The sequence below is a fragment of the Eublepharis macularius genome, chromosome 8 (genome assembly GCF_028583425.1).
Source record: "Eublepharis macularius isolate TG4126 chromosome 8, MPM_Emac_v1.0, whole genome shotgun sequence".
Taxonomy (NCBI): domain Eukaryota; kingdom Metazoa; phylum Chordata; class Lepidosauria; order Squamata; family Eublepharidae; genus Eublepharis; species Eublepharis macularius.
Window position 1 is genome coordinate 129,118,816 of NC_072797.1, and position 26,421 is coordinate 129,145,236.

The following is a 26,421-nucleotide window of genomic DNA, read 5'->3' on the forward strand; positions in this document are numbered from 1 at the left end:
AGAGCTGTGCTTGGGCCTGAGAGGTTATCATGAGCTGAAGTTTCCCTTCTGGCATTTCACAGCCCCCTCACACAGCTCCAGTGTATAGCAAAGCCTTTGCCCTGCTGCCAGCACTGTCTTTTTAAACTACCCTTCCCGGCTACCACTGCATCTCCTGATACGTGTTCTTCACGTGTCAGATGTCTCGTGTAGAGAGACTCTTAAGTAAATTAAGTCTACACTGTAAATTCTTTCCTGAACACAGACTGTGCTGACCTTTTATGTGAAAGCCTTTTTTAAAAAAAAAAGTGTTTCCTCCTCTTTTTGAAAGTTGCCATTTGAAGCAAATAAAGAAAAATAAGTCCAAGGGCTCCTATTGTGTGTGTTTTACAACCCGTCAGTGTTGGAGCTTTTAGGACTTGAACTGTAGTAACCTCTCAGCTGAGCTGCCTAAAGTCACTTGAGGTTGTTGAGAATTTCTTTTCTACAGAAGAGACAGAGTGAGACGCATTCCCCAACAACAGTCCTGTGTTCACTGGGAAAGCTGTGTTTCCTGAGGGGGACGTTGCCCCCCCCCCCGCCGTTTGAATTCTAGAACCTGCAACAATCCCCTCGGCTTAAAAATGGAAATAAATAATAAAAACCGGTTGGAATAGAGAGAAAACTGCAGCCACTTGTCAGAGGCGATTGGCTCTCCTGGAAGTTTGAGTTGTAGGGGTTTTGGTGGGGTTTTTTTTGCCTTGAGCTGTCTGGTTACAGCTGTTTCCTGTTACAGCACTTTTAGGCAGTTCAGTCTCTCTTTTTCTAGTCAGGTTAAAAAAAACTGAAAACACATGACTGTTTTTTTTGCTGATGTGGCTGCATTGCTGAAGAATATGACATTTGGGGAGCAGTTTTCCAAAGCAATAGTCTCTACCGTTCTTGCAGCCCTCCAATCCAATCCTAGCCATTTAATCGTGTCCGATCCTTGGCTACTCTGCAGATCGTATCCCTCCAGGCCTTTCTGTCTCTGACTGCTTCTTTCAATTCCTTCATGTTCAGTCCAGTGTCCTTCATGATGGTATCCAGCCAGCAGGTTTTTGGTCTTCCTCTCTTCTTCATTCCACTCACCATTCCTAGCATCTCAGGGAGCATCTTGCTAAATGTTCTGTGAAAAATGCACAGGGGGAATGGAAACCTATTTCCATTGTTTGGTTGTCTTATAAGTGAGATGGGAGTTGAGTTAGTAGGACTGCCATCTGTTGGCCAGTGGGCATGTGTGAAAATTGCTAATATGCACATACTAATCTATTTCAATGTATGCAAATTTCAAATGATCTGTTTCTAGATATTGAAGGCTCTGCGTGGGGGCTTTAAAATGGTCAAAACCAAGGCCAGGTGGTAACTTTAACCAACAAGTCTACACAAAACTGGCTAAGCTGTTAACTCTGGGCAGCTGGGAACAGAAGGCGTGCATTTGGATAGCTTGTGAGGCATTAATTAAAGTTAAAGTTACTCTGAAATTCATTCTCTGGATAAGCCTGAAGGATTTTGAATAGGCCAGGATTTTATGCCAGTGGTGTGTCTGTCTGATCCAGTTCACCTAGTAACCTTTGATTCAGCCCTCCTGTGCTCAGAAGCCTCACAGTGACTGTAGCAGCTAGAATTGATAATAATAATAATAATAATAACATTCGATTTATATACCGCCCTTCAGGACAACTTAATGCCCACTCAGAGCGGTTTACAAAGTGTTATTATTACCCCACAACAATCACCCTGTGAGGTGGGTGGGGCTAAGAGAGCTCAAGAGAACTGTGACTCGCCCAAGGTCACCCAGCTGGCTTTGTGGAGGAGTGGGGAATCAAACCCGGCTCTCCAGATTAGAGTCCCGTGCTCTTAACCACTACACCAAACTGGCTCTGGATAGTGGCAAGCACCTGTGAGCGGGGCCCCCTCTCAACTCTACAGCATCCTCCTGTTCGTTTGTTCTCTTTCTCAATTTCCAGTAGTACCTAATTTCTTCTAACCGAAGAAAAGGTCATAGCAAAAGGCAGTTGTAGTGTCTGCCAAATAGTGCAGGCATTTGTAAGTTGTGGGTTCTGACAGCTCCTGATACAATTCCTCACAAGTCCTCCGAATGCTTGGAGCTTGATTTACAGACCTGCTTATTATATTACATTTTAAACATATACTATAACACCTGTTAAGTCACTGCTGGGTCAGAAGTTGGCTTCCTAGGTGCCCGCTGGTGGCGGGAAATTTCCCGGGGGGTTATCCCTTTGCCCACTGATAGCTGGTGATCGGTGGGAGGTGGCAAGCCCCTCGGAGATCGCCTGCCTCCTGCAAGCAACCCGAGAAAGCGCACCCTGAACGTGCTTTTCAGCAGGATGTGACAACATCACTTCCTGAAGTAACGTCATTGCACCGGCTGCAGGCATACTCTCATGCATCACTGGGTCAAATGGGCCAGAATTAATCCCATGCAAAACATGGAAGCATGTCTGTGACTGGCATGATGGCATCACTTCCTGGAAGTGATGTCATCATGCAGGCGACAGGAATGCACGTGTGAAAATAAGCACACCACAGGCATGAATTAAGTGCCAGGTTCCTCCCTCCTGCCAGAAAGGTATAGGGATCTGGCAACCTTAGTCAGATGTGCTGTTTCAGCTGGTAAAGCAGAGTAATGAACTGTTAGATGCACACCAATATCTCTCAGAGCGAACTGTGTGAATTACCCTGTCCGACAAGTTGTTAGAACGGGTTTTTTCCACAACTGGTGAGAGTCATCCTAGTGCCTTAAAATGTAATTTGAGTAGCGAGTAGTAAATCATCACAGATGAAGGAGGAAGATGTCCTCAAATTCCTTGCTGCAGTATATCATATATGGTATATGGCCTGGAGAAAGGAACATCAATGAACCTCAAGGTCTTTTGGGGTAGTCATTCTGCAAAACGGGGGCAACCACTGAGAAGACTCTGCTCCAGCTTTCACCTGTTTTATATGAGATTGCTTAGGAGGGTTTTTAAAAAAATTGAATCGGGCTGTTGGTTTATCCGGGTCTGTATTGTCTACTGTGCAGCAGTTCTCCAGGGTTTCAAGTAGAGGCCTTTCATATCACGTGTTACCTGATCCTTTTTAAAATGGAGATGCTGGGGATTGAACCTGAGACTTTCTGTATTCAAAACATATGCTCTACCATTGAGCTACAGGCCGCTCTCATAATCCGCAACAACATGTTCAGATAAGTAATAATAACAACAACAACATTCGATTTATATACCACCCTTCAGAACAACTTAATGCCCACTCAGAGCGATTTACAAAGTATGCCATTATATTATTATCCCCACAACAAACACCCTGTGAGGTGGGTGGGGCTGAGAGAGCTCCAGAGAGCCGTGACTAGCCCAAGGTCACCCAGCTGGCTTCAAGTGGAGGAGTGGGGAATCAAACCCGGCTCTCCAGATTAGATCCCGCGCTCTTAACCACTACACCAAACTGGTGTAGATAAATAAATAGGTTAAAGTGGAAATGCAAAATAAAATGATCTTAATGTGTTAGCATTTTATGAGCTTTGATTTTTATCAATTTTTAAAGTATACATTTTTTAAAAAAAACCATCAGAACAGAAAATAAATCTGATGAACACTGCTGTCCTATGCGCGCTCACTCAGAATTACATCTCATTGTGTTCCAATGCATCTTACTGCCAGAAAAATGTGCGCAGGAGTGCAACCTTCAACACCAATTTTTTTAACTTCACTTTATTTCCCATTAACCCTTTGCCTCAGTGCTGTCACAGGAACTTGCTGTCCTTGTTTCTCGGGCTGTTATCAGCTCTTGAATGCTTACACCGATGGTGCCAGTTCTCCCAAAAGACCTTGATCATTTCCCTTCCTTCTCTTTAAATGAAAGTGGCAGTTCTGGCAATCTCAAGGGCAGGACTAGCTGAATGCCTTAATGATGGTTGACTCTCTGTTCTTCCCGGCTGCATGATTTAAGTCACGGGCTTTAAAGGATTTGGAAGAAGGAATAAACTCGTGTTTAGGGCTCTGAGAGCCAGTGAGGTTTCATGGCTAGTGATGGATCAGGAAAGGTGGGGCAGACGGGGAAGTGAAAACGGCCCTGGGACAAGCCTAGCTGAGTACCTCCTATGGTGCTGCAAGCCAGCACTGAAATCAGGAACTGAACAGGAATGGACATCTGTTTTCTCTCCCTTTGCTTCATCCCACAGAATAGCAGCAGTGCAGGAGAATACCATTTGTGCAATGGCTCTGATTGCTCATGGATTGTTCCGCTATCATTATGCATATTTTAGATGCTTCAGGTGGAGAGAATGGTTCTTTTTCCATTTTTTTTAGAAGGGGAGGCTTTATATCACGCACCAAAAGAGCACCTTCCTTTTGTGTGTAGGAGGAGTTTGTTTGCTGATGCACTTACTGCGCTTCTGAAATGTCTTTCCTTGCAACCAGAACACAATTTAAGCTAATTTGAATTTACAGGCCTTGTTTCGAATCAAACTGAGGTATCTCCAACAGGTTTTGCAAAGTTGTTTACGCAACGCTGCTCACAGGAACGGTTGTGTGAAAAGAAGAGCACACTCATTTGTTGGGTTTGTTAATTCCCTGATTTCACTACTCCACCCCATCTTTGTAATGGAAGGAAGGGAGTTCTCTTGGACAGGGCTTTTTTTCAGCAGGAACGCGGTGGAACGGAGTTCTGGCACCTCTTGAAAATGGTCACATGGCCAGTGGCCCCACCCTCTGATCTCCAGACAGAGGGGAGTTGAGATTGCCCTCCGCGCCAGTGTGCTTTAATGACCTTCTCTTTAATGAGTGGGCTGCCACTTTAAGGACGCGTGGAAATGGCCAGGATGCTGGACTAGACGGATTAATTCTCGGATCCAGCAGAGCTCTTTTTTTATGTTCTTAATCGGTATTTGGGTTTTCATGGAGTGTTTCCTTTCCTTTTTTTCTTTTGAACTACAGCTTGTTGGCATGAAAAGCTGGAGCGACATGAGGCAGGAAGTATTGTTTCTGACCAATGTGAACAGCACAAGTTCTTCTACTGAAATTTATCAAGCCGTGTCTCGGATTGTTTGTGGCCATCCTGAAGGAGGGGGGTTGCAAATCAAGTCTCTCAACTGGTACGAAGACAACAATTACAAAGCCCTCTTTAGCGTCAACAGCACAGATGAAGAAGCAGTTGATTTCTATGATAACTTCACAAGTAAGTGGAATCCAGTGTCAAAACGGCATATTTATTTATTATTTGTATATTCACATCATTTGTACCCTGTCTTTCTCCCTAACGGGGGCCGAAAGCAGCTTACATCATTCTCATTCTCCTCTCCTCCATTTCCCCCTCACAACAACCCTGCAAGGTAGGTTAGGCTAAGAGTGTGCGACTGGCCCAAGTCTTCCCAGTGAGCTTCCATGGCAGAGCAGGGATTTGAACCAGGGTCTCCCAGTTCTCCTAGTCTGACACTGAGTCTTTCTACATGAGACCTCCTATGTGAGGATGCTCAAATGAAGGAGACACAATGTTAGTTAGGAAGCCTAGCTGCTCTGTCAATTTCACCTCCCTTTTGGGGCGATGAAGATGAAATTAACAAACCCTCTGAGGAGGGATCTCTGCCTGCTCTAGGTGAAACTGACAGCGCAACTATGCTTCTCAGCTAACATTGTCTCCCCCTTGACTAAAGTTTCCTCTTGTAAGAGGTCTCATGTAGAGAGACTCACTCTGATCACTACACCACACTGGCCTGTGTTTTATTTTGGCTTTCGGTGTATTGTAAGAGTATGGTCCTTTCTATTTCAGTAGGCAACATAAAATATAGAGCACTCAGTTTGGTTCATAGCCACTTTAGAAGATTTAGCTACATCGTGTCTGGCGAACCCTATGATACAGTGGAGATAGAGTGCTTTTTGTGTGGTCTGACACACTCTAAAAGTGGAATGCCGGGATTTATTGGTTGGATATGCAAATATTTTGAATGACAGTTTATGTTGAAAGTTGCTGCTTATAGAATTTCTGCACTTTAAATATTCCTGTGCAATATATTCTTCTAATTGGCATTAGCACTTTAAGCACTATCACTTTGTACTTCTACATCCTATATGATTTGGTCCATATTATTAGCACTCACAGTACAGAGAGTCACTTTATAAATATAAATATAATTGATTGTTTCCTATAATCTTCTCAGAAGGTTCTTTATTACTTAAAACAGAATTCTTGAATGTATTATTTAGCTATTTCATGTACTCTTCTTCTTTAAGTAAATCTAGTCAGTTTTCATGGGTTTCTTTGTTGAGTTAAACTTACATAAAATATGGGGCATGGGTGAACAACTGCTTACAGGAAGGATTTTGCAGGATTGGGTAGGCAGATACTGCTTATTGATAACGGCCCACATATTTTATTTTATTTTATTTCAAATCAAATCAAATCAATTACCTTTATTGGCATTAGAAATAATAATAGTCTACAGTCAGAGACAGGGATAGGCATAAGCATAAGCATAAACAAGCAATTAATAGCTGTTAATAATAAAATTAATAAACGTTCAGCAATCAGGTGCAGCTATATGCTTGGATTTAACTTTATAAACTTCTGCTAGAAATTTTGCAACACTTAAAGTAACACAAGGGTTATGATCTTCTAAAAGGTAGACTAAAGTTCCTCCTTTAATAAAATTAAAGGTGTTCAGGTGTTCAGTTAAAAATTGTTTGCGTAGCAGACCACAAAGAGGGCATTCTAGAATAATGTGGGACACTGAGTTTTGTTTTATTTAAAGCACCCTACTGCAATGACCTCATGAAAAATCTGGAATCCAGTCCACTTTCCCGTATCATATGGAGAGCTCTGAAGCCCTTGCTTATCGGAAAAGTCTTATACACGCCGGACACACCGGCAACGAGAGCGGTGATGACTGAGGTAAGTCCCCTGATTCTAGTTACATTTCTACAACAATCAAGTGGGAAAACCACCTATATCACTTGCAGGTGTTTTGCTGTTTGTCTGTGGAAGTAGTTTATGAACTGTTTATGTATTCAGGAGAGGTGCCATAGCTCGGTGTTAGGGCACCTGCCTTGTATGTATAAATGTATTGCATCTGACGAAGAGAACTGTGATTCTCAAAAGCTTATGCTACAGTAAAGTTGGTTAGTCTTAAAGGTGCTACTGGATTCTTTTCTATTTTGCTACTACAGACTAACACGGCTAACTCCTCTGGATGTATGTATAAAATATCAGGTTAAATCCCTGATGTCTCTAGTTAAATGTTCTTGGGAGACAGGGCTAAGAAAGATCATTGCATGAGAACTGGGCGAGCCATTGCCATTCAGAGGAGATGATGGCCATTTCCACACGGCTTACCTTGTTCCGGAAAACAGTAAAATCTCGCATGAAATTGCATGAGAAGACGCTGTTATCGTATCTCGCGCGGTAACAACGTCTCCTCGTGTGATTTCACGAGATAACAGCTGCTTCTCGTGTGACTTTGTGCGAGATTTCGCTGTTTTCCGGAACAAGGTAAGCCATGTGGAAACAGCCATTGCTGTGCTAGTTCTGGTTCTGGACTAATTCCAAAACAGACAGCTTGGGACATTACAGTCATTTTACAAAAAAATGTGGTTGGACATTTTTTTCTTTTGGGGGAAGGGGGAGCTGAGGAGTTTGGTGAATATCCGTCTTCTCCCCTAAGGAGGCATTAGCCAGTGACTGGACTAAACACCGTAGCAGTCTGGAGTGCCATATAAAACCATTCGGTTTCTTACACAACTCTGGTTAACTCGGTTCCCCAGCTCATGTTCTACATTTGTTGATCTAAGCACATGCTCATGACTAGAGAAGGCAAAAGAAAAATGCTGGAACTGGCCTTTGGCGCTTTAACCTCTAGAATTCAAACTGGCCAGGGCCAGTTTGGGGCCAGCGGGGACGGAGTGACAGAAATCTGGGAATTACCATTTTCCGTTTGTGCTGCAGTTTCGATATAACCTTTACCCCTTTCACTGTTCTGTCAGGTAAACAAGACATTCCAGGAGCTAGGTGTCTTCCGTGATCTCGGAGGGATGTGGGAAGAGATAAGACCAAAGATACGAGCTTTCATGGAGAAAAGCCAGGAAATGGATATGGTCCGGGTCAGTATACCGTAACTTGTCCCCCCTCCCCTCAGATATCTCTGGATAATTGTCCTGCAGCCTGTACGAGTGTCTTCAGTCTATTTGTTTGAGCACCTTGACTGGCACTTCAGCCTCTAGCTGATGCATGCTTATCTGTGCAGTAGCTAATTTCTTGAGACAGAGTTGCTTCTGCAGGGCTTCTTGCCTGTTCAATGTGACAGCATCTTGGCATGGAACACAAAAGGTGACTCTCTCTAGACAGCATTTCTCTTCCCGATTTCACAGGATGCCAGATAGCATGATTTGCACTGCAAAACTGGAGCAAATTCTGGCTGGGGCATAAATCAGCCTCCCACACCCTCCCTCCATAGGCTGCCGTGAGCCGAGCACTTCTATAATCACTTGATATGAAGCTCTGAACTAGAGGAGAATGTGATTAAATATTACCTCACCAGCTGTAGTGCAGCAACAGGGCACAGGTCTCTTTGCCCCTGCCCAATTTTGTAAAAATGAATGATACGTTTAATAAGCTGTTGCAGAGAATAATGACAGTAAATCATGTTCGGTCCTGCAATGTTGTTTCAGAAGCTTTTCAGTCCAATGATGGTGGTCTTGCTTTGTATGTTCCACACTGGAAACTAATGTGGTATTGGGCTTGGATCTGGCTTCACAGTAGAATGCGTTGTTTGATGATAGATCACACTTTCCCCTTTGATGTTGCCTCGCCGTGTTGTAAAAGAATCGTGGTGGGTACTTAAGTTCATCCACAACGTTGGGTGGATGCTGTTGATAGGTTTACCAAGTGGTAGCTTGCCACCATTGTTGCGTAACCATCTTTTTTGGGTGTAAGCTGGTGATGTGAATGTGTACGGATAGGAAACCTCAGACCTCTTACCCTGGAGATCTTCGTATAGCAATATAAGCAATATTGTGTATAGCAATATTCTCCTTGCCACTTGTCAGGCGCTTGGAGAACACCTGAAGTGACCAAGCTACCCTGGAGATGAGCTTTTTCAGCCTGGGGTAACTAATCATTGATATCATTCTGCCAAGCAGTCAAGCAAATACATGGTTAATTGTATCCACCATCTGTATCCTTCTGCTATGCAATCGGAAAATATTAACCACACATCAGGTGGCAAATTGTGGCAAAAGATGCAGCAAAAGGTTCCCTTGACGTTTCCTGTAGATACACAGGAGGAAGGTTGTAACGGATACTTCTGTGATTCTGAAACTCAAGGCTTCTGCACAGCCAAAGAAACCTAGGAAACTCACCCTTCCTCTCAGCGTCTAACAATTCAGGATGGTTCATTAATCATCAAAGATACTCGTCCTGGAAATTCAGGAATACTATGTTCAACTCCAGGGAGACCTCCAAGGAGTTTTGCTGATCCTAGACCCATCACTAGGGAAGGGGCCTAGGCCCGGTCAGAAAGCTGTGACACAGTAGAACTGGTGCATGTGAGACGAGCATCCCAGGGTTGGCTGCGCACCTGCCAGGAAATGACTCTTACGTTTGGAAGCCACCCTGATGTCCGGTGGTAAGAACAGACAAGATTTTCGGGTTGCAGGCTTGCTGAAATTTTGAAGTTTAGAAGTCATGAAAACACAAAGTACTCTGTGACGTTAAGTTCCAGAAATGGCCTTATGTCAAGATGCCCTCGGAGATGATTAGTTTCTTAGCTGGTCAGTTGTATACAGGGCTTTTTTTCAGCTGGAACGCGGGGGAACAGAGTTCCGGCACCTCTTGAAAATGGGTCACATGGCCGGTGGCCCAGTCTCTGATCTCCAGACAGAGGGGAGTTGAGATTTAGGGCAATCTAAACTCCCCTCTGTCTGGAGATCAGGGGGCGGGGCCACCAGCCATGTGACCATTTTCACCAAGGGTGATTTAAACTTTAAAAAACTCCCCCGTTGTTCCAGCTGACCCAAAGTAATGCCATTGTGCGGTCCTGAGTTCCACCACTGAGTTCCACCACCTCTTTTCCCAGAAAAAAGCCCTGGTTGTATATGTCTTCCTTCCTGTCCACCGCTACACAGTATAATAATAATAATCTTTAGCCCCTTGCAGTGGAGAAAAGTTAATAGAATGTATCTACAGAATCCAGGCCCTTAACTTTATCTTTGGGGGACTCTCGTTTAGTAACCGCAATGCTTGAAGCTGATCTATGAATTCTTCTGTACACTATTCCCCAGAACTTGGAGCCCCAGTTGTGCACCATACTCACTTTTGGGTTATTTTTACTTCATTTGTATCCTGCCTTTCTCCTCAAAGGAGACCCAAAGTGGCCTAAATCATTCTCCTCTCTTTTTTCCTCACAACAATCCTGTGAGGTAGGTTGTGTGGCTGTCCCAAGGACATCCAGGAAGCTTCCATGGCAGAGTAGGGAATCAGTCATGGATCTTCCACATCCTAGTTTATCACTGTAGCCACTATACCACATTGGCTTGTTTGATTGTACAGAGCAGAATCGTTTTCTAGCTTGTTTGTCTCCAGATTTATTGTCCCGTAATTTCTTGTCTGTGGAGAATTCCTGTACTGGATATAATCCCTTCATATCCAATCATATTTGGTTGTCTCTTTGCCCACTCTTTTTGTGGAGAACCCTTCAGAATACACGGGCAGAGCTTAACAACCAGCAGTCGCCAAAACAGCTCATTTCTTCGCCTAAGCCTCTCTGGTCAGCGGTGGGTTGTTTGTTTTCTTTTGGCAATGGTATCCGTTTTTCCCAGAGACACTGTGTAAGGCTGCCACCTGCTGAAGCAAAAATAAAAAAGGGAAAGGCCCAAGTCAATACCAAACAGGGCAAGATAAGCATGTAGATTTTTTATTTTATTGCACCTTTCAGTTTCCACCCTGTTTCAATGGTAGACTTCCAGGTGACTGTTCGACTACAGAACGCAGGTGCGGGACCACATATCCAAATGCTCCGCTTCTCCCTTAAAAACACCTGTGTGTGGATAGCTAGAAAGGACTAGGCTAAACTTGGTTTTCAAAATGTGGGGAGATTTTTAGATAGCGGGGAAGTATCTTCCCTCCATTCCAAACCTCTATTCTGATGTGGTGCGGTCTTGCAAAAATTGTATGAATTCTGAACATGTCGATGGCTTTTACAAGGCAGGGTCCCGGTACGGAAAGAGTTACTTGTCCAAGTGGCAGCCTTCACTAGTGTGAATTGGGGATGCTTCAGAGTCGGAAGGCCACTGACAGCAGAGCAGGGGCTACTAACTATAGAGACACAAGCTAGAATTCAGGAAACCCAAGGGCCAGTGCAAGAGAGAGTTCTTGGTGGAGTGATAAAAGAACAGACATAAAAATGTCCAGTCACCAAAGCCAAGGGGATGTGCACTCAGAATTACAATGGTTTTGCCTCTGGCTTAAGATAATGAGTGATTCCGCACACGTTGGATAATGCACTTCCAATCCTCTTTATAGATCATTTGGAACGGATTTTTTTGTGTACAGAAGAAAAAATCCACCTCAAACTATAGATAAAGTGCATTGAAAGTGCATTATCCAACGTGTGCGGAATCATAACTCAAAATTCTCACAAGACTGCAAACATAGATGTGTCAAAAAAATGAAGACAAACTCTGTTGCTGGTTTTTACCCATCCCCTCACTCCCGAGGTAAATTAACTGTGATCCTTTCCCCCATACTGATCACATCAGACCTTACTCAAGAACAAGGACCTCTGGCAGCAATACTTGGAAGGTACAAGCTGGACCACTGAAGATGTTGCTATGTTCTTGGCAAAAGACCCAGAGGACGTTCAACCGGTGAATGGCTCGACCTACTCCTGGAGAGATGCGTTCAATGAGACAGATCGAGCTGTTATGACTATTTCCCGATTCATGGAAGTGAGTATCCCGTTGCTGCTTGGACATATCTGGTGCTTATTTCCCTCAAGGCAACGGTTTGGCCTTCTATATTTGTCAGGACAATTATATTTTTCTTCATAGTGGTTTAGAAAATGATGCGAAGTGAAGAAGGTAAGTTCTGCGCTCGGGATTATTAGAAGAGGAACTGGGGGGAAAAGACAAGAATTTTCATGTCCTTTTATAGAGCGGTGGTGGGCCTTTGGACAGTTCTGGTCACTGTGCCCCAAAAAGAGTGTTGGAAAAGGTGCCGAAAGGTGGACTTCAGTGGACTTAGAAGGCAGTAACGCTGCTTAGGATGGATATGTAAAATGGTCAAGGGGTTGAATTGCCTTCCCTGTGAGGAAAGGCTCAGGAATTCGACACTTTTTTGGTTTAGAAGAATTGATGACTGGGTGCAGGGTGGGGGCAGGGAAGCAGGACAGAGATTAATTTTTTTTAAAAAAAAATCTATCTCACATTCGCTGGCATCTTCTTGAAGCAACTAGCAACATAAAATGAAACAATAAAGCACTTTATATGAAAAATGAAATCCTGCCCTCAAGTCAAAGTTGACTTACGGTGACCCCTGGCGGGGTTTTCATGGCATGAAACTAAAGAGGTTGTTTGCCATTGCCTGGCTCTGCAACTCTGGTCTTTGGTGGAGGTCTTCCATCCAATTACTAACAAAGGCCAACACTGTTTAGCTTCTGGGATGTGATGATGTGGAGGAAAGTGCTCTCAAGTCATTGCTAGCTTATGGCAACCCCTGGCAGGGTTTTCATGGCAAGAGATTAAAAGAGGTAGTTTGCCACTGTCTGCCTCTGCAACCCTGGTCTTCGCTGGAGGCCATCCAATTACTAACCAAGGCCGACCCTGCTTATCTTCTGAGATCTGATGAGATCAGGCTCTCCTGGGCTATCCAGGTCAGGGCACACTTTATATAGAACCCTTAAAATAAATTTGAAACTCATAAAGCTGCAACAGCAGCAGTTTAAGAATAGTCCCCACCCCCACCCTCCAAACCAGCAGAAAAACAGGCACAGAATGCTGTTTTCTGCCTTCACCACAGTGTGTCAATTTGGACAAACTGGAACCTGTGCCAAACGAGGTGCGGCTTATCAACAAGTCCATGGAACTGCTAGACCAGAGGAGATTTTGGGCCGGCATCGTCTTCCCTGAAATGGCTCCGGGCAGCACAAAATTGCCTCATCATGTCAAGTACAAGATACGGATGGACATAGACAATGTGGAAAGGACTAATAAAATTAAGGACGGGTAAGCATTCCTCAGAGGGGCTCTGTCAGTTCACAGATGCGCGGAAGTAGGCACTGGAGTTTCTGGCAGACAGTAATATGTGGTGCTTTGGTGCAGGTACTGGGATCCAGGCCCTCGAGCCGACCCCTTTGAAGACATGCGCTACATCTGGGGAGGCTTCGCTTACCTGCAGGATGTGGTGGAGCAAGCGATCATCCGGGCTCTCACGGGCTCACAGAAGAAAACGGGCGTGTATGTGCAGCAGATGCCGTACCCCTGTTACGTCGATGACATGTGAGTTTCTGTGTAAATGAGGGGTCTTCCCACATGGATAGGTCTACCAGATTCGGTTATAGTAAGCCTGAATTGCAGGGTAACACATTCAGGGGGCAATTTGGACAGACTCTTAAGCTGTCTGCTTTGGCAGTGTTGGGAATAGTGCCAAAAAAGCACTTCTGTGAGTGGGATGCAGAGATGGGAATCGTTCTCCAAATGGTGCCATTTTGTTTAAGATGCTGCTGCCGAAGGTGAAGAAGCCACTCTAGGAATCCCTTTTGGACTATCTCACAGAGACTTTTTCATGTGACCAGCACTGCTACAGGGTTTTTAGAGTGTTCTGAATTACCTGAGGATGCTCAAACGCAGGATTTTGTTTGTGGTCCTCAGTTCACGTGCAGGCTCTCTCTTGCTCAGCACACGTGCGTTCGGCTTTCTCTTTGTGTGATTGCATTTGCCAGTGAGCAGAAACGCCCAGTGGGGAGGGCAGAGCTCCAGTTCAGCTCTGTTTTCTCAGTGAGAACTCTCAGGGATGGACACGGTAGAGCAAGTGCTTTAGGCTCCTCTGACTTGCCAATTTGCTTTTCTTTAAGAGCAGAACCACAAGTGACAAAAGGCACAGGTTGGACCCTTGTCAGCTTCCCTCAAGTTTTGGCGGGAAATGTAGGCAGCTTGGCGGAATGTTGGACAAGTGACAGTTGAAAAGTCCATTGGACAGCAGTCGGAGAGCCAAGCTGCAAGACCAGGACGCCTACATTTCCCATCAAAACTTGAGGGAAGCTGACAAGTGTCCAATCTGTGCCTTTTGTCACTTGTGGTTCTGCTCTAAGATGTGGGGAAGTGTGAAGATCTGCATTTCAATGAATGGCTGTGGGAGGTCAGGGAAACTGGGAATTTGGCAGTTGTAAACAGCCTGGGATACTTTTAGCAGTTGAGGAGGACTTGTGAATGTACTCACACGGAGCAAACTGAAGTGTGACTGTGCGAGCGAGTGCATGGGAAGTTGAAGGGGGGGACACGTGAAATGTGGTTCACTTGAGCGTTTCTGGATACTTAGTAATGTGTATTTCTACCCTTTTAGTAACAAGAGCAGCTTGTAGTTCCTGGGTCCAAAATGGCACTCTGCAGGGATATACTTTATGTATCCTGTTCCAATAATGACGAGTTCGATGCCTCTGAAATAGAGATGGCCTTCCTCTTGACTGTTTGTAGAGGCATCTTTGAGTAGTCAGAGCTATAACGCCACTGACTTTCTATTTGGCCATCACAACTATAGCTCTTTTAAAAACCATATAAGATGGGAGGTTGGGATAGTGTGTTGCACAAGTGAACATGTCGTGTGAGGAGCTGCTCCCTTTTTGTCTGCCCCAAGCTTACTGCCAGTTCAAGATCATGACCCCTGTTCTTTTACTTTCCTTCTGGCCCGGTTCCGTGCTTAGCTTCCTGCGCGTCATGAGTCGATCGATGCCCCTCTTCATGACGCTGGCTTGGATTTACTCTGTGGCGGTGATTGTCAAAGGGATCGTGTACGAGAAGGAGGCCCGCCTGAAGGAGACGATGAGGATCATGGGCCTCGACAACGGCATCCTGTGGCTCAGCTGGTTCATCAGCAGCCTCGTCCCCCTCCTCTTGAGTGCGGGGCTCCTGGTGTTCATCCTCAAGGTGCGGCCGGCTCCATGTTTCATTTTGATGTGGTTGGTGTGGTGTGGTGTGGTGGCTGAAGTGACGAAAATACGCCGTGTGATCCTAGGCAGGGCATTGGGCTTCAAAGCCTGTTGACTGCAAGGATGGGTGCAACTCTTATTTATGCTCAGCTTACTTCATTCGTTCACTTTTTCACGGAGGCAAAAGGCTTTTGAGAATCAGACCTCCCTTCGTCGTTGGTATCTGACCAAGGCAAACATCTGCTGAAGGTCCCTGTCCCCAGGGAGGCCCGCCTGGTGTCGACCAGGGCCTTTTCGACCCTGGCCCCAGCCTGGTGGAACGCTTTGTCTAATGAGACCAGGGCCTGGCAGGATTTATTGTCTTTTCGCCGGGCCTGTAAGACAGAGCTGTTCCACCAGGCATATGGTTGATGCTAGGTGAAGCCCCCCCCCCGCCCCGTCTAGTCGAGTATGGTCTGTGCCCTCCCCACTAGCGACATCCTCCATCTGTTGAGCACCACTGTAAATGCGCAGGTGAAGGTGACAAGGAGGTGCCTTGTGTATGCACATAGTGCATTTTATTATGTCATTGAGTATACGTGTATGTATATATATATATATGCATTTTAAATGTTAGGATGTTTATATATTTATAATTTTAAACTGTGTAATTGTTAGATGTATTTTAAGAGTATATAAATTGTAATCCGCCCTGAGCCTGCTGGTGTGGGGAGGGCAGAATAATAAATCTAATAAATTAAATTAAATTAAAGGGAGTTCTGACTCTCAAAAGCTCACACCCTGGAAATCTAGATGGTCTCTAAGGTGTTACTGGACCCGAATCTTACTCTTCTGCTACAGACCACCCACCCGAAACTAACCAGAAGAAAGGATGCAAAAGTAATAGCGTGAAAATAATCACAATCTAGCTTGGCTTCATAAAAAGACAACAGAGATCAGAGGTCTCACAGTAGGTATGACAGGGTGGACGGATACCGGGACCTTTTCATACATTGCACAATAGCAAATGAAGGTTTAGCGCAGAAAATATGTTGGATAAGTTGCTGTAGCCACCCTTTGGCTCCCTGATGAACATTTATAGCTGCGCTTGCAAACACAAATCTCTCTCCACCCCCCCCCCCAATTCCTTTAAATATTCCTTGGTGTGTTTCTTCCTTTAAAAACAACCTGACGGCCCAAGTGCTTCATGTTCCTGCCACTGGTTTTCTCTTTATGCAGAACGGGAACCTGCTGCCGTACAGTGATCCCAGCGTGGTGTTCATCTTCCTGTCTGTCTTTGGTGTGGTGACCATCTTGCAGTGTTTCCTCATCAGCACCTTATTCTCCAGGGCCAACCTGGCGGCCGCTTGCGGAGGGATCATCTACTTCACTCTCTACTTGCCCTACGTTCTGTGTGTTGCCTGGCAGGATTACATCGGCTACTCTCTCAAAATATTTGCAGTAAGTAATCGGAGGCTTGGGTTTCGGCCTAGGCTGGGCAGAGCTCCTGGGGCCTGTAAAAAATTTCTCCTCAGCTCCACCTTTCCGCAGTTCAAACTTACAGGCCTGGCCCCTTCAAGACTACCCCATTCTTTCCTGATTTGCTACATTTTTATTCCGTTTTCCCTGAAGTGATAATGAGGGGAAAGGAACCTTTGCGGGCCTTAACAAACTAGAGCCTGGCAAATACAGAGTTCCTTCTCCTCTTTGCACTACCTCTGCCCTGACAGAGCAAGTTCATAAAGTTTTTTTAAAAAATTAAACTTTATTCTCTGTGTCTTTGGGGTTAGCATGGTCATCATATTGTCCTACCAATTGATAAGCAGGATTCTTCCACATGTTTAGGGGCACGCCTGTGATACGGTATGTGGCTCAAAGAGACAGGGGTCCTCGGGCACCTGTGGGGTCTCTCATCAAGGGCCTAATCAGTTGTTATACTTTCCCCATGTCTGATTTCAGATCGGGTTGACAGACATGATCTGGATGTTCCCTGTTTTATGGCGTGTGTGGGCCTAATTCAGATCGGGACTGTGGTATGCAGGGGAAGGGGGCCCTTCAGCCTTTGCCCCTCCATGCTGTGTCAACAACCTGAAATGGCCCCATTGGGGATCCACTGAAGGATGTGTGTACGTTTTCCCAGCAGAACAGAAATCACCTCCCTGGGGCTAGTTCAGGTTGGGGAAATGACCTGGGGGGGGGGGGCTGAGCTGTGGCTCCCTTCCACAGACTGACCCTCCTCCTTTCCACGCCACCAGGGTTCTGATCTGAGTCAGGCCCAACTCTCAGGGGACAGACGTAACATAATACGCAGTTAGATCTTCAGTTTCCTGTACGGTCTCCTCTCCGTAGGTCTGTGGTGCCTTGAGTTTATAGGACTGTGTTCCTTCAAAAGCTCAACAGGTTTGTCCATTAGATTTTTAAAAAATCTTTCCTTAAATCCCTTGATGAGTTGTGTGTCCCAAAACCTTCTCCTCCTTTCCAGGTGTGAACCAACCTTGCAGGCCTAACAGTTGCAGCTCTTAGTTAGCCGCAGGGCCGTTCTTCACAGCGCTCCAGGACCCCCTGGATAAAGGGGTCAAAGCCCCTCTCTATACTGCCTTGGTCAGGCCACACCTGGAGTATTGTGTGCAGTTCTGGAGGCCTCACTTCAAAAAAGGCAGGCATGGTTCCTTGCCACCTAATTGGTCAAAAGTCAGGTGATAGGAAACCATCTTGTTTTGCCCCAGCTGCTTAGCACCAAACATGACTGGAGCAGCCAGTGCAGTAACATACTGGTCCACATTTGATCCTTGTTACGGTAGTGTTTGTAACTCCCGCAGGGCTGATCTTATCAGTCACTTGCATTCTTTCCTTCCTCTTACAAAATGATTGATGAAGGCACTAGTTATTTGCATTAAATTTTCTGATAATACCAAATTGGGAGGAGTAGCAAACACCCAAGAAGATAGAATTAAAATTCAGCAAGACCTGAATACTCTGGAGAAGTGGGCAGCTGTTAATAGGATGCAATTCAGCATAGATAAATGTACAGTATTACATCTGGGCCACAAGAATGGGAAGCACAAATACTGGATGGGGGATACACTTCTGGGCAGTGGTATATGTGAAAGAGATCTTGGGGTAAGAGTGGACTGTAAACTGAATATGAGCAGTCAGTGTGATGCGGTGGCAAAAAAGGCCAATTCAATCCTGGGTTGTATCAAAGGGGCCATAGCGTCGAAATCGCAGGAGGTCATAGCCCCTCTCTATACTGCCTTGGTCAGGCCACACCTGGAGTATTGTGTGCAGTTCTGGAGGCCTCACTTCAAAAAAGATGGGGCCAAAATCGAGAGGGTGCAGAGGAGAGGGACGAGGATGATCAGGGGCCTGGAGACTGAGCCCTACGAGGAAAGGCTGAGGGCCTTGGGAATGTTTAGTTTGGAGAAGAGGAGATTGAGGGGGGACATGATTGCTCTCTTTAAATATTTGAAAGGCTGTCATTTGGAGGAGGGCAAGGAGCTGTTCCAGTTGGCAGCAGAGGGTAGGACCCGAAACAACGGGCTTAAATTACATGCAGAAAGATTACCAGCTGGATATTAAGAAGAACTTTTACACAGTCAGAGTAGTTCAGAAGTGGAATCAGCTGCCTAGGGAGGTGGTGAGCTCCCCGTCACTGGCATTTTTCAAGAAGAGGCTGGATGAATATTTGTCAGAGATGCTTTAGGCGGACCCTGCACTGGGCAGGGGGTTGGACTAGATGGTCTGTATGGCCCCTTCCAACTCTGATACTATGATGCAAATGGGTGCCTTTCCTCTCCAGAGCCTGCTTTCTCCGGTCGCCTTTGGGTTTGGCTGTGAGTACTTTTCCCTGTTTGAAGAGCAGGGCGTTGGAGTGCAGTGGGAGAACATCCTTGAAAGCCCCCTAGAAGAAGACAGCTTCAACCTGACCACTTCTTTGTGCATGATGCTCTTCGACACTTTGCTATACGGGATCATGACTTGGTACATTGAGTCTGTCTTCCCAGGTAAGCCTTTCTCACTCTGTGATGCCTTAACCTCTCCTCATTGGGCTCCAATACGCCGTGCCTCCTCAGGTGAATCCAGCTGAGGCTGCCTCTGCTTCCATGATGGGACCAACCTGGGAGACAGCAGGCACAAAACAAATCTGCAGTGGTAGATTCTTAAGTCTGCCGGAAATAGTGACTGCTATATGGTTGTTTACCCAGGAGATCCTGGGACATTCTAGTATCGTGGCCACAGCAGCAGATTCAGAACCAGTATGATGTAATGGTAAGAATGTCAAACTAGGATCTCTACACAAGACATCTGACACGTGAAGAATACATATCAGGAGATGCAATGTTAGCTTGGAAGGGTAGTTGGAAAAGACAGAGCCGGCGGCAGGGCAAAGGCTTTGCTATACACTGGAGCTGTGTGAAGAGGCTTTGAAATGCCAGAAGGGAAACTTCAGCCCATTATAACCTCTCCAGGTCCAAGCTCAGCTCTAGAAGGCAGCTCCAGCCCATTTCCATTCCTCACTGCGATCTCACGCAGTTTTAGACTGGAGAGGTGACATTGACAGAGCCTTTGGGAAGGTGAAGGGAAATGGACAAACCCTCTGAGGAGTGATCTCCGCCAGCTCTGTCTTTTTAAACAATGCTTCCTGGCTAAAATTGCATCTCCCTACACTTGATGATCACACACCGAGGTGTCTCGTGTACAGAGACTCCAAGTAAAGATTCCTTCTCTGCTAGGGAATTTTGCCAGCCGTACATACACTGTCCAAACCGAACTCACAGGGCCGATGGTGTTGCAGCTAAAATTGAGAAAGGGGGAATATTGTTAGCCACTTTATGTCCAAAAGTAAGGTAAAAATGTAGTGAACAAATTCAGGATATTGCAGCTTGAGGCAGCCCCCCCGACCCATGGCTCGTTTATGCACATTAAAAGTTCATTACAGGGCTATGCCTGATGGATTAAAGCTGGTGTAGATTAGCTACTTAGGGCTACTTTGAGGAAACAGGAAGGAGATTTAGGGGAGGTCATTGATAGAGACCTGTTCCTTGCCTGGGCCAGTCTGCTCCCCCACCCCCCCAAGATTTTTAAAGCCTGAGGTTAGGGAAAGATTTCACTAACAGAATATATGAAGTGGTTAAAAGGAGAATCTAAGTTTGCAAGAGGACTTCTCAGTTCTTGGAGAAGAATTTTGCACTTGAACATCGTACTGTTAGAATCCATTAGGTTTGCTGAATATAAACATTTCTTGGAATAGCTATTTCAGTTGTGCCATTTGATGCTACTGGGAATAGCGCCCTGAAGGGCGCATGACTGGATAAGTTGATTTTTCAACCATGCTGAGTTTTGCTAAGTTGATTTGTGTCATTTTACTTTCAAGAAGGAGAAGCGAGAATAAGCCAGAACAGAATACTATAATCTAATTATGGTAAAATACTTCCATCTAAATTTATATAAAGGCACACCAAAGACCAAAAGAGCTTACAAAAACCAGCACTTTTCCTAGGATGTGGAAAGAAAACGATTAAAACCAACTTATATCCAAGTGTGATTCCCAAAATGAAAGAACTGGCTTTTCATCTTCCACTCAGCACATGTCGCTGATAATTTCAGTGTTTAGACTCAGTGGACTCTCACCCTGTCGGTGAGAAGATCGCCCAAGGCTGCTGGCAGATTTGCATCTTGGGCAGAGCCTAGCTTCACTGGACTGGATTCAACCCTCCCCTGTTCCATTGGAGGAAGAGCCACTCCGGTTAAAGAGAGGCTCCTTAGGTGGGAAGAAGGCTGTGGTAGGATGGGGTAGGCTCCAACTTAGTGTTTGTAGAGTAGCACAAAATAACCAGTGTGGTGTCATGTCTGTGGTGCTGGACAAGAGCCAGGGAGGCCTTGGTTCCGAACTCCCGTCTGCCATGAAACTTGCTGGTAAACCTTGTGCTAGTCATTCTCTCTCAGCCTAACTTGCTTCATAGACTTCTTGTGAGGGTGAAATGGAGGAAGGGGGATCCACGTATGCCGCTCTAAGCTCCACGGAGGAAGCAGGGCGGGGATAAAAATGCAGTAGAGAGATTAGAATACACTCCTTCAAAGACTGCCATATCTTCTACACATCGAGAACGTTAGACACGATTCTTCTCAATCTAACCTCAGTTGTTTTTGTCTCCTGATGTAGGCCAGTATGGCATTCCCAGGCCCTGGTACTTCCCCTTTTTGAAGTCCTATTGGTGTGGCGAGGAATCTAAGGAGCAGCAGCTACCCTCTCTACGCCCAGGGTCATCTGAAAGTAAGTAACCGATCTCTCTGTTTAGCCACACACACACACAGACAAGTCAATCAATACAAGAGGGTTCAAGTATGGAATGGAAAGGCACGCTGGCCTGCTCCATCTTACATTTCCTCAGGTGCCAAGACAAACCTAGCCTAAGAGCCAAGCTACAAGTGACGCCTGACACAGGTTGGACACTTGTCAGCTTCCCTCAAGTTTTGATGGGAAATGTAGGTGTCCTGGTCTTGCAGCTTGGCTCTCTGACTGCTGTCCAATGGACTTTTCAACTGTCACTTGTCCAACATTCCGCCAAGCTGCCTACATTTCCCATCAAGACTTGAGGGAAGCTGACAAGTGTCCAACCTGTGTCAGGCGTCACGTGTAGCTTGGCTCTAAGCCTCTTTAATGACAACAGGAAACTTGCCCTTACTTGACCAAATCCAGTACAGACACACACTCACACCCCGGCCAATGGTTCCTTAGAGGAAACCATTCCAACAGATCAGATTTCCTCTGGGGCTGACGGCCAAGCTACAAGTGACGAATTACACTTGTACGAATTACACTACGTGATCGAGTGGAGGGCAAGTGGAGCGCAGGTGAACAGGGAGGAGTACATGCGAGTCTGTTCACTTGCCGTTCAAGGGTCATTCGTCAGTTGTAGTTTGGCCCTCTGTTAGATTTACAGGAACTGTATCCCCTTGGGTTGCCAGCGTTTGCATCAAATGCAGTGATGGATTTCTCTTCTGATGCTGTCTGGTCTCATGTTTCAGTAGCCTGCATGTGTTTATGACATCCCCTGCTTTACTGAATCATTTATTTTCCTGTCCCAAAGTCTGTGTGGAAGAAGAACCGAGTCATCTGAGGCTTGGAGTATCCATTCAAAGCCTGGTGAAGGTTTATCGCGATGGCAAAAAGCTGGCTGTAGATGGCCTTACACTGAATTTCTACGAAGGACAGATCACCTCCTTCCTGGGACACAATGGAGCTGGGAAAACAACCACAATGTAGGTGGCCGTGCTGTGAAAATCAGGACAAATCCCTTTCCCTGTGCCTTATTCCTCTCTTGTGACTTCGGACTCCGTCTCCCTTCTGTTCCACTTAGGTCCATCTTGACTGGATTATTTCCACCCACTTCTGGCACAGCCTTCATCCTGGGCAAAGACATCCGCTCCGAACTCAGCAGCATTCGGCAGAATCTGGGGGTCTGCCCTCAGCACAACGTCTTGTTTGACGAGTGAGTTCACACCCTGAATCACACTTGCCTTGGACTGTTAATTTTTTCATAAGAAAGAGATTACAGGCCATCTTTACAGGAAGCCTGCGTGTGTGGAAAGGGAGGGCTTGTCTGTGGCAAACACCCCTGGTTGTGCTTCGTATTTCCCTTCCCTGCATTGCACTCAACAATGGGACCTGTTGGTGACAGCCACACCATCCGGTTTGGATTCTAGGTTGTTATGACCTTTTCTTTGGCAGTGCCTTCAGGTGCAGCACTTCAGGGCCAACGTTTACATTAAATGCCCTCGTATTTGTATGGAGTGTGTGTGTGTGTGGGGGGGGGTGACCCCAGGACTTCGTATCAGATGTGAAGTGGAATTTCTGAACCACGTTAAGTAACAGGGGGGCGAATAGCGGCTCTCCAGGGCAGTTTAAAGGCTGTGAAAATGGCGCGGGAAGGTTGAAGCTGCTTCTTCCCGTGCCACAGCCATGTGCAGAGAAGGGCTAGCATGTGTTTGGGAAGCACAGAACTCCCAGGGCATGTCTGATAGGAAATCTTCTTGTCAGCCCCCCACAAACACAAGGACTTTGTAATGTGAACATTGGATCCTGTGAGTGGAGCTCCACCGAAGGGACGAAACCTTCCTGACCCTTCCTGTAACCCCACAGCACTCACTGAAATGCAGTTCCGGGGTCCCCAGAAACAGGACTTGGCACAATGTGGCTGGGGGGAGGGATATGAAGTAGGATGAGAGCGATGGAAATGTCCTCTCCTCTGCTAATTCCAGCAGTAATAGATTGGAGGGGAAATGCATGTTTGAAAACAAGGGTTCGATTAATGCTCTCCCCAAACAGTACTCAGTTGAGGTTTCTGGGTGCCTGCTTGCTTTTTCAGACATGTATTTCTGCTTCATTGAAATGAATAGTGGAAAAATCGGGAACTTGTCATCTTTCCTGCAAAGAAGGACCTTTGTTCTCTTTCCCTGGCTGTACAGCTGTCAGCTCCACGCCACCTTAAATGTCTGTCTGTTGCCAGATGTACAAAGGCTGTGAGGGAGGCCCTTCAAAGTTACACAGCTGGCTTGTAAAGAATGTTTTTTAAAAAGCTGTTTCTTTTTATTTGCCTTTTTGTTTCTAAGAAGTGCAGGGTTCTTGGTACATTTTAACATTTTTAACTGCGTTCGCAAACTTGGAGCTTAAGACCTTTAAAAACAAACCCCAAATTTCTCCCTCTTTGCAATGCACCTTTGGCTCAGAAGATTTGCCCCGTGACCTACTTTCCAAGGAGAGGTTGGTTTCTTAGAAATGGGATGTGCCTGAGTAATGGCAGGGCATAGCGGGCAGTTTTCGTTGGCAGAATGCCCATGAGGACATGGAACTGAATAGGAGTAACAAGAGCTTTATTTATATTTTTATTTTATTTACATCATTTATAGTCCGCCTTTCTCACTGAGACTCAAGGTGGATTACACAGTATGAGGTTAATACAATCAGTATCAAGTACATTTCAATACAACACCATAAGGGAAACAGATACAAGTTTAAAAGGCATAGTATTAGCAAGGATCCAAGACAGAGTAGAAGAAATACTGGAGCAAAACATAATCAATTCTAGGACTAACAGACAACACGGAGCACTGGTTGTACATAGGAGCACATATTTAAAGCAGCAGATGATATATAAGGCAAAAATAGTGATGAAGTCTATGATCCCCAACTTGTTAGTGAAGCATCTGAGACCCCATCCCTACAATGCAGCCCTCCCAGTTGAGTAAAAAGCCTTTTTGAATAGTTTGGTTTCCCATCGTTTACGGAAAGCCAGGAGAGTGGGGGCTCTTCTGACTTCCTCAGGCAGGTCGTTCCACAGGATAGGGGCCACCACAGAGAAAGCCCTTGTACGGGCTGCTGCTGACTTCACCCGTGTGCAGCCTGGCACCTGCAGGAGACCCTGTTCAGATGAGGGAAGCTGCCGTGGAGGAACATAGGGAGGGAGGCGGTCCCGTAGGTATTTTTATTTATTTTGACTTTTCGACTTCTATTCCCCCATCCCCACATTTCCAGCAGGCTCAGGGCGGATTACAAAGGTATGCCGGACCAAAGCCCTGAAGAACTTTGTATGTAATAATTAATACCTTGAACTGAGTGCGGTAACTGATGGGTAGCCAGTGGAGCGACTGTAGGATGGGGGTGATGTTCATGCTCCTGCTCGCTCCTGATAACAATCGAGCTGCAGCATTTTGCACTGATTGGAGCCTCCTAGTTAACTTAGATGGGAGGCCAGTGTATAGAGCATTACAACAGTCAAGCCTTGATGTTACCATAGCATGGATCCGAGTGGCCAGGTCAGCCGTGTCCAGATAAGAAGCCATCTTCCAGGCTAGAGTGAGGTTGTCGAAAGCATTTTTTGCCGCTGCCTTAACTTGTTTTTCTAGTAGTCGCGCTGGATCCAGTATAACCCCTAGGCTCTTAACAGAGTCTGCAAGGGTCAGACGAACTCCCATCGAAAGTGGGGAGTACAATGTCCTTCCAGATCTCTGCCTTCCCAACAAGCATCACTTCAGTCTTGTCTGGGTTCAATTTCAATTTGTTGTTTTTCAACCATTTCACCACGGCTGTCAGGCAGCGATTTAAGACTTCCGCTGCAACCTGTGGGGACCTCGATAGTGATTTACAGAGTTGGGTGTCATCTGCATATTGATGACATCCAGCTGCAAATGAGTTCTCCTAAAGGCTTTACGTAGAGGTTGAATAACATGAGAGATAAGATTGCACCCTGCGGAACCCCATTCTGGAGATAGCTGATCTCCAATGGCAACCCTTTGAGACCTCTCCAAAAGAAACAATTTAAACCAGTCCAGGGCACATCCTTTGATGCCCATTTCTGTTTCTACACGCCTCAACAGGATGGCATGGTCTACTGTATCAAAGGCTGCAGACAGATCTAATAGAAGCAGTAAGGAGGCATGGCCTTTGTCTCTATTCAGACAGAGATCATCCACTAATGCTACTAGAGGTGTTGCTGTCCCATGCCCTGGTCTGAAGCCTGACTGGAAAGGGTCCAGCTAGCAAACTGGATAGGAAAGAGGAGAAATTAACTAGCTGCCTTGATAGCTGAGACTGTTCTGAGAGATTGCCCTGAGAGAATCATTCTGTAGACAGACAAGGAAGAAAACCCTTATTAGAAAGAAGGGACTTGCTGCTCCCTGCAGAATTTATTTATTTATTTATTTATTTTTTCAATTTATATACCGCCCATCCCCAGGGGCTCTGGGCGGTGAACAGTTAAAATCGATAAAAACAAAAACTAAAATCAATATACAAATAATAAAACAAATTAACAAGGTGCAGTGGTGGGGAGAACCTTCCCCACCCCAAAGGTGGGAGGCCAACATGGCACCGCCCCCTTCAATCACCAAACGCCTGGCGGAACAGCTCTGTCTTACAGGCCCAGCGGAACGATAATATGTCCCGCTGGGCCCGGGTTTCCATTGACAGAGCGTTCCACCAGGCTGGGGCCAGGACTGAAAAGGCCCTGGACCTGGTTGAAGCGAGGCGGGCTTCCTTAGGGCCGGGGACCACAAGTAAATATTTATTCGCTGATTGAAGCGATCTCCGGGGAACGTACAGGGAGAGGCGGTCCCGAAGATATGCCGGTCCCAACCCACTCAGGGCTTTAAAGAGAATCTTCTCTTCTTCTAGCTACACAAAACATAGCTATACTCCAACAGTTTTAAATAGTGAAACTAAGTGGATATTGAAGCCCAAAGCAAACTGAGGGTGCACGAGCCTTCCGTTTGCATTTTATAGACAGTTAAAGATGCAT

At 45.8% G+C, this 26,421-nt stretch overlaps 1 protein-coding gene across 2 annotated transcripts in view; it reads left to right on the forward strand.

The window, feature by feature from the left end:
• The window catches only part of ABCA1 (ATP binding cassette subfamily A member 1), a 159,656-nt gene that overhangs the window by 80,601 nt on the left and 52,634 nt on the right, over positions 1-26,421 (forward strand). For both annotated transcript variants that reach the window (XM_054986394.1, XM_054986393.1), the window contains exons 9-20: positions 4,953-5,193; positions 6,764-6,903; positions 7,992-8,108; positions 11,763-11,951; positions 13,021-13,226; positions 13,323-13,499; positions 14,921-15,143; positions 16,364-16,585; positions 18,924-19,128; positions 21,288-21,398; positions 22,216-22,387; positions 22,486-22,617. In XM_054986394.1, the coding sequence (XP_054842369.1) occupies positions 4,953-5,193; positions 6,764-6,903; positions 7,992-8,108; positions 11,763-11,951; positions 13,021-13,226; positions 13,323-13,499; positions 14,921-15,143; positions 16,364-16,585; positions 18,924-19,128; positions 21,288-21,398; positions 22,216-22,387; positions 22,486-22,617 (2,135 nt within the window). The remainder of the gene's footprint in view (positions 1-4,952; positions 5,194-6,763; positions 6,904-7,991; positions 8,109-11,762; positions 11,952-13,020; positions 13,227-13,322; positions 13,500-14,920; positions 15,144-16,363; positions 16,586-18,923; positions 19,129-21,287; positions 21,399-22,215; positions 22,388-22,485; positions 22,618-26,421) is intronic.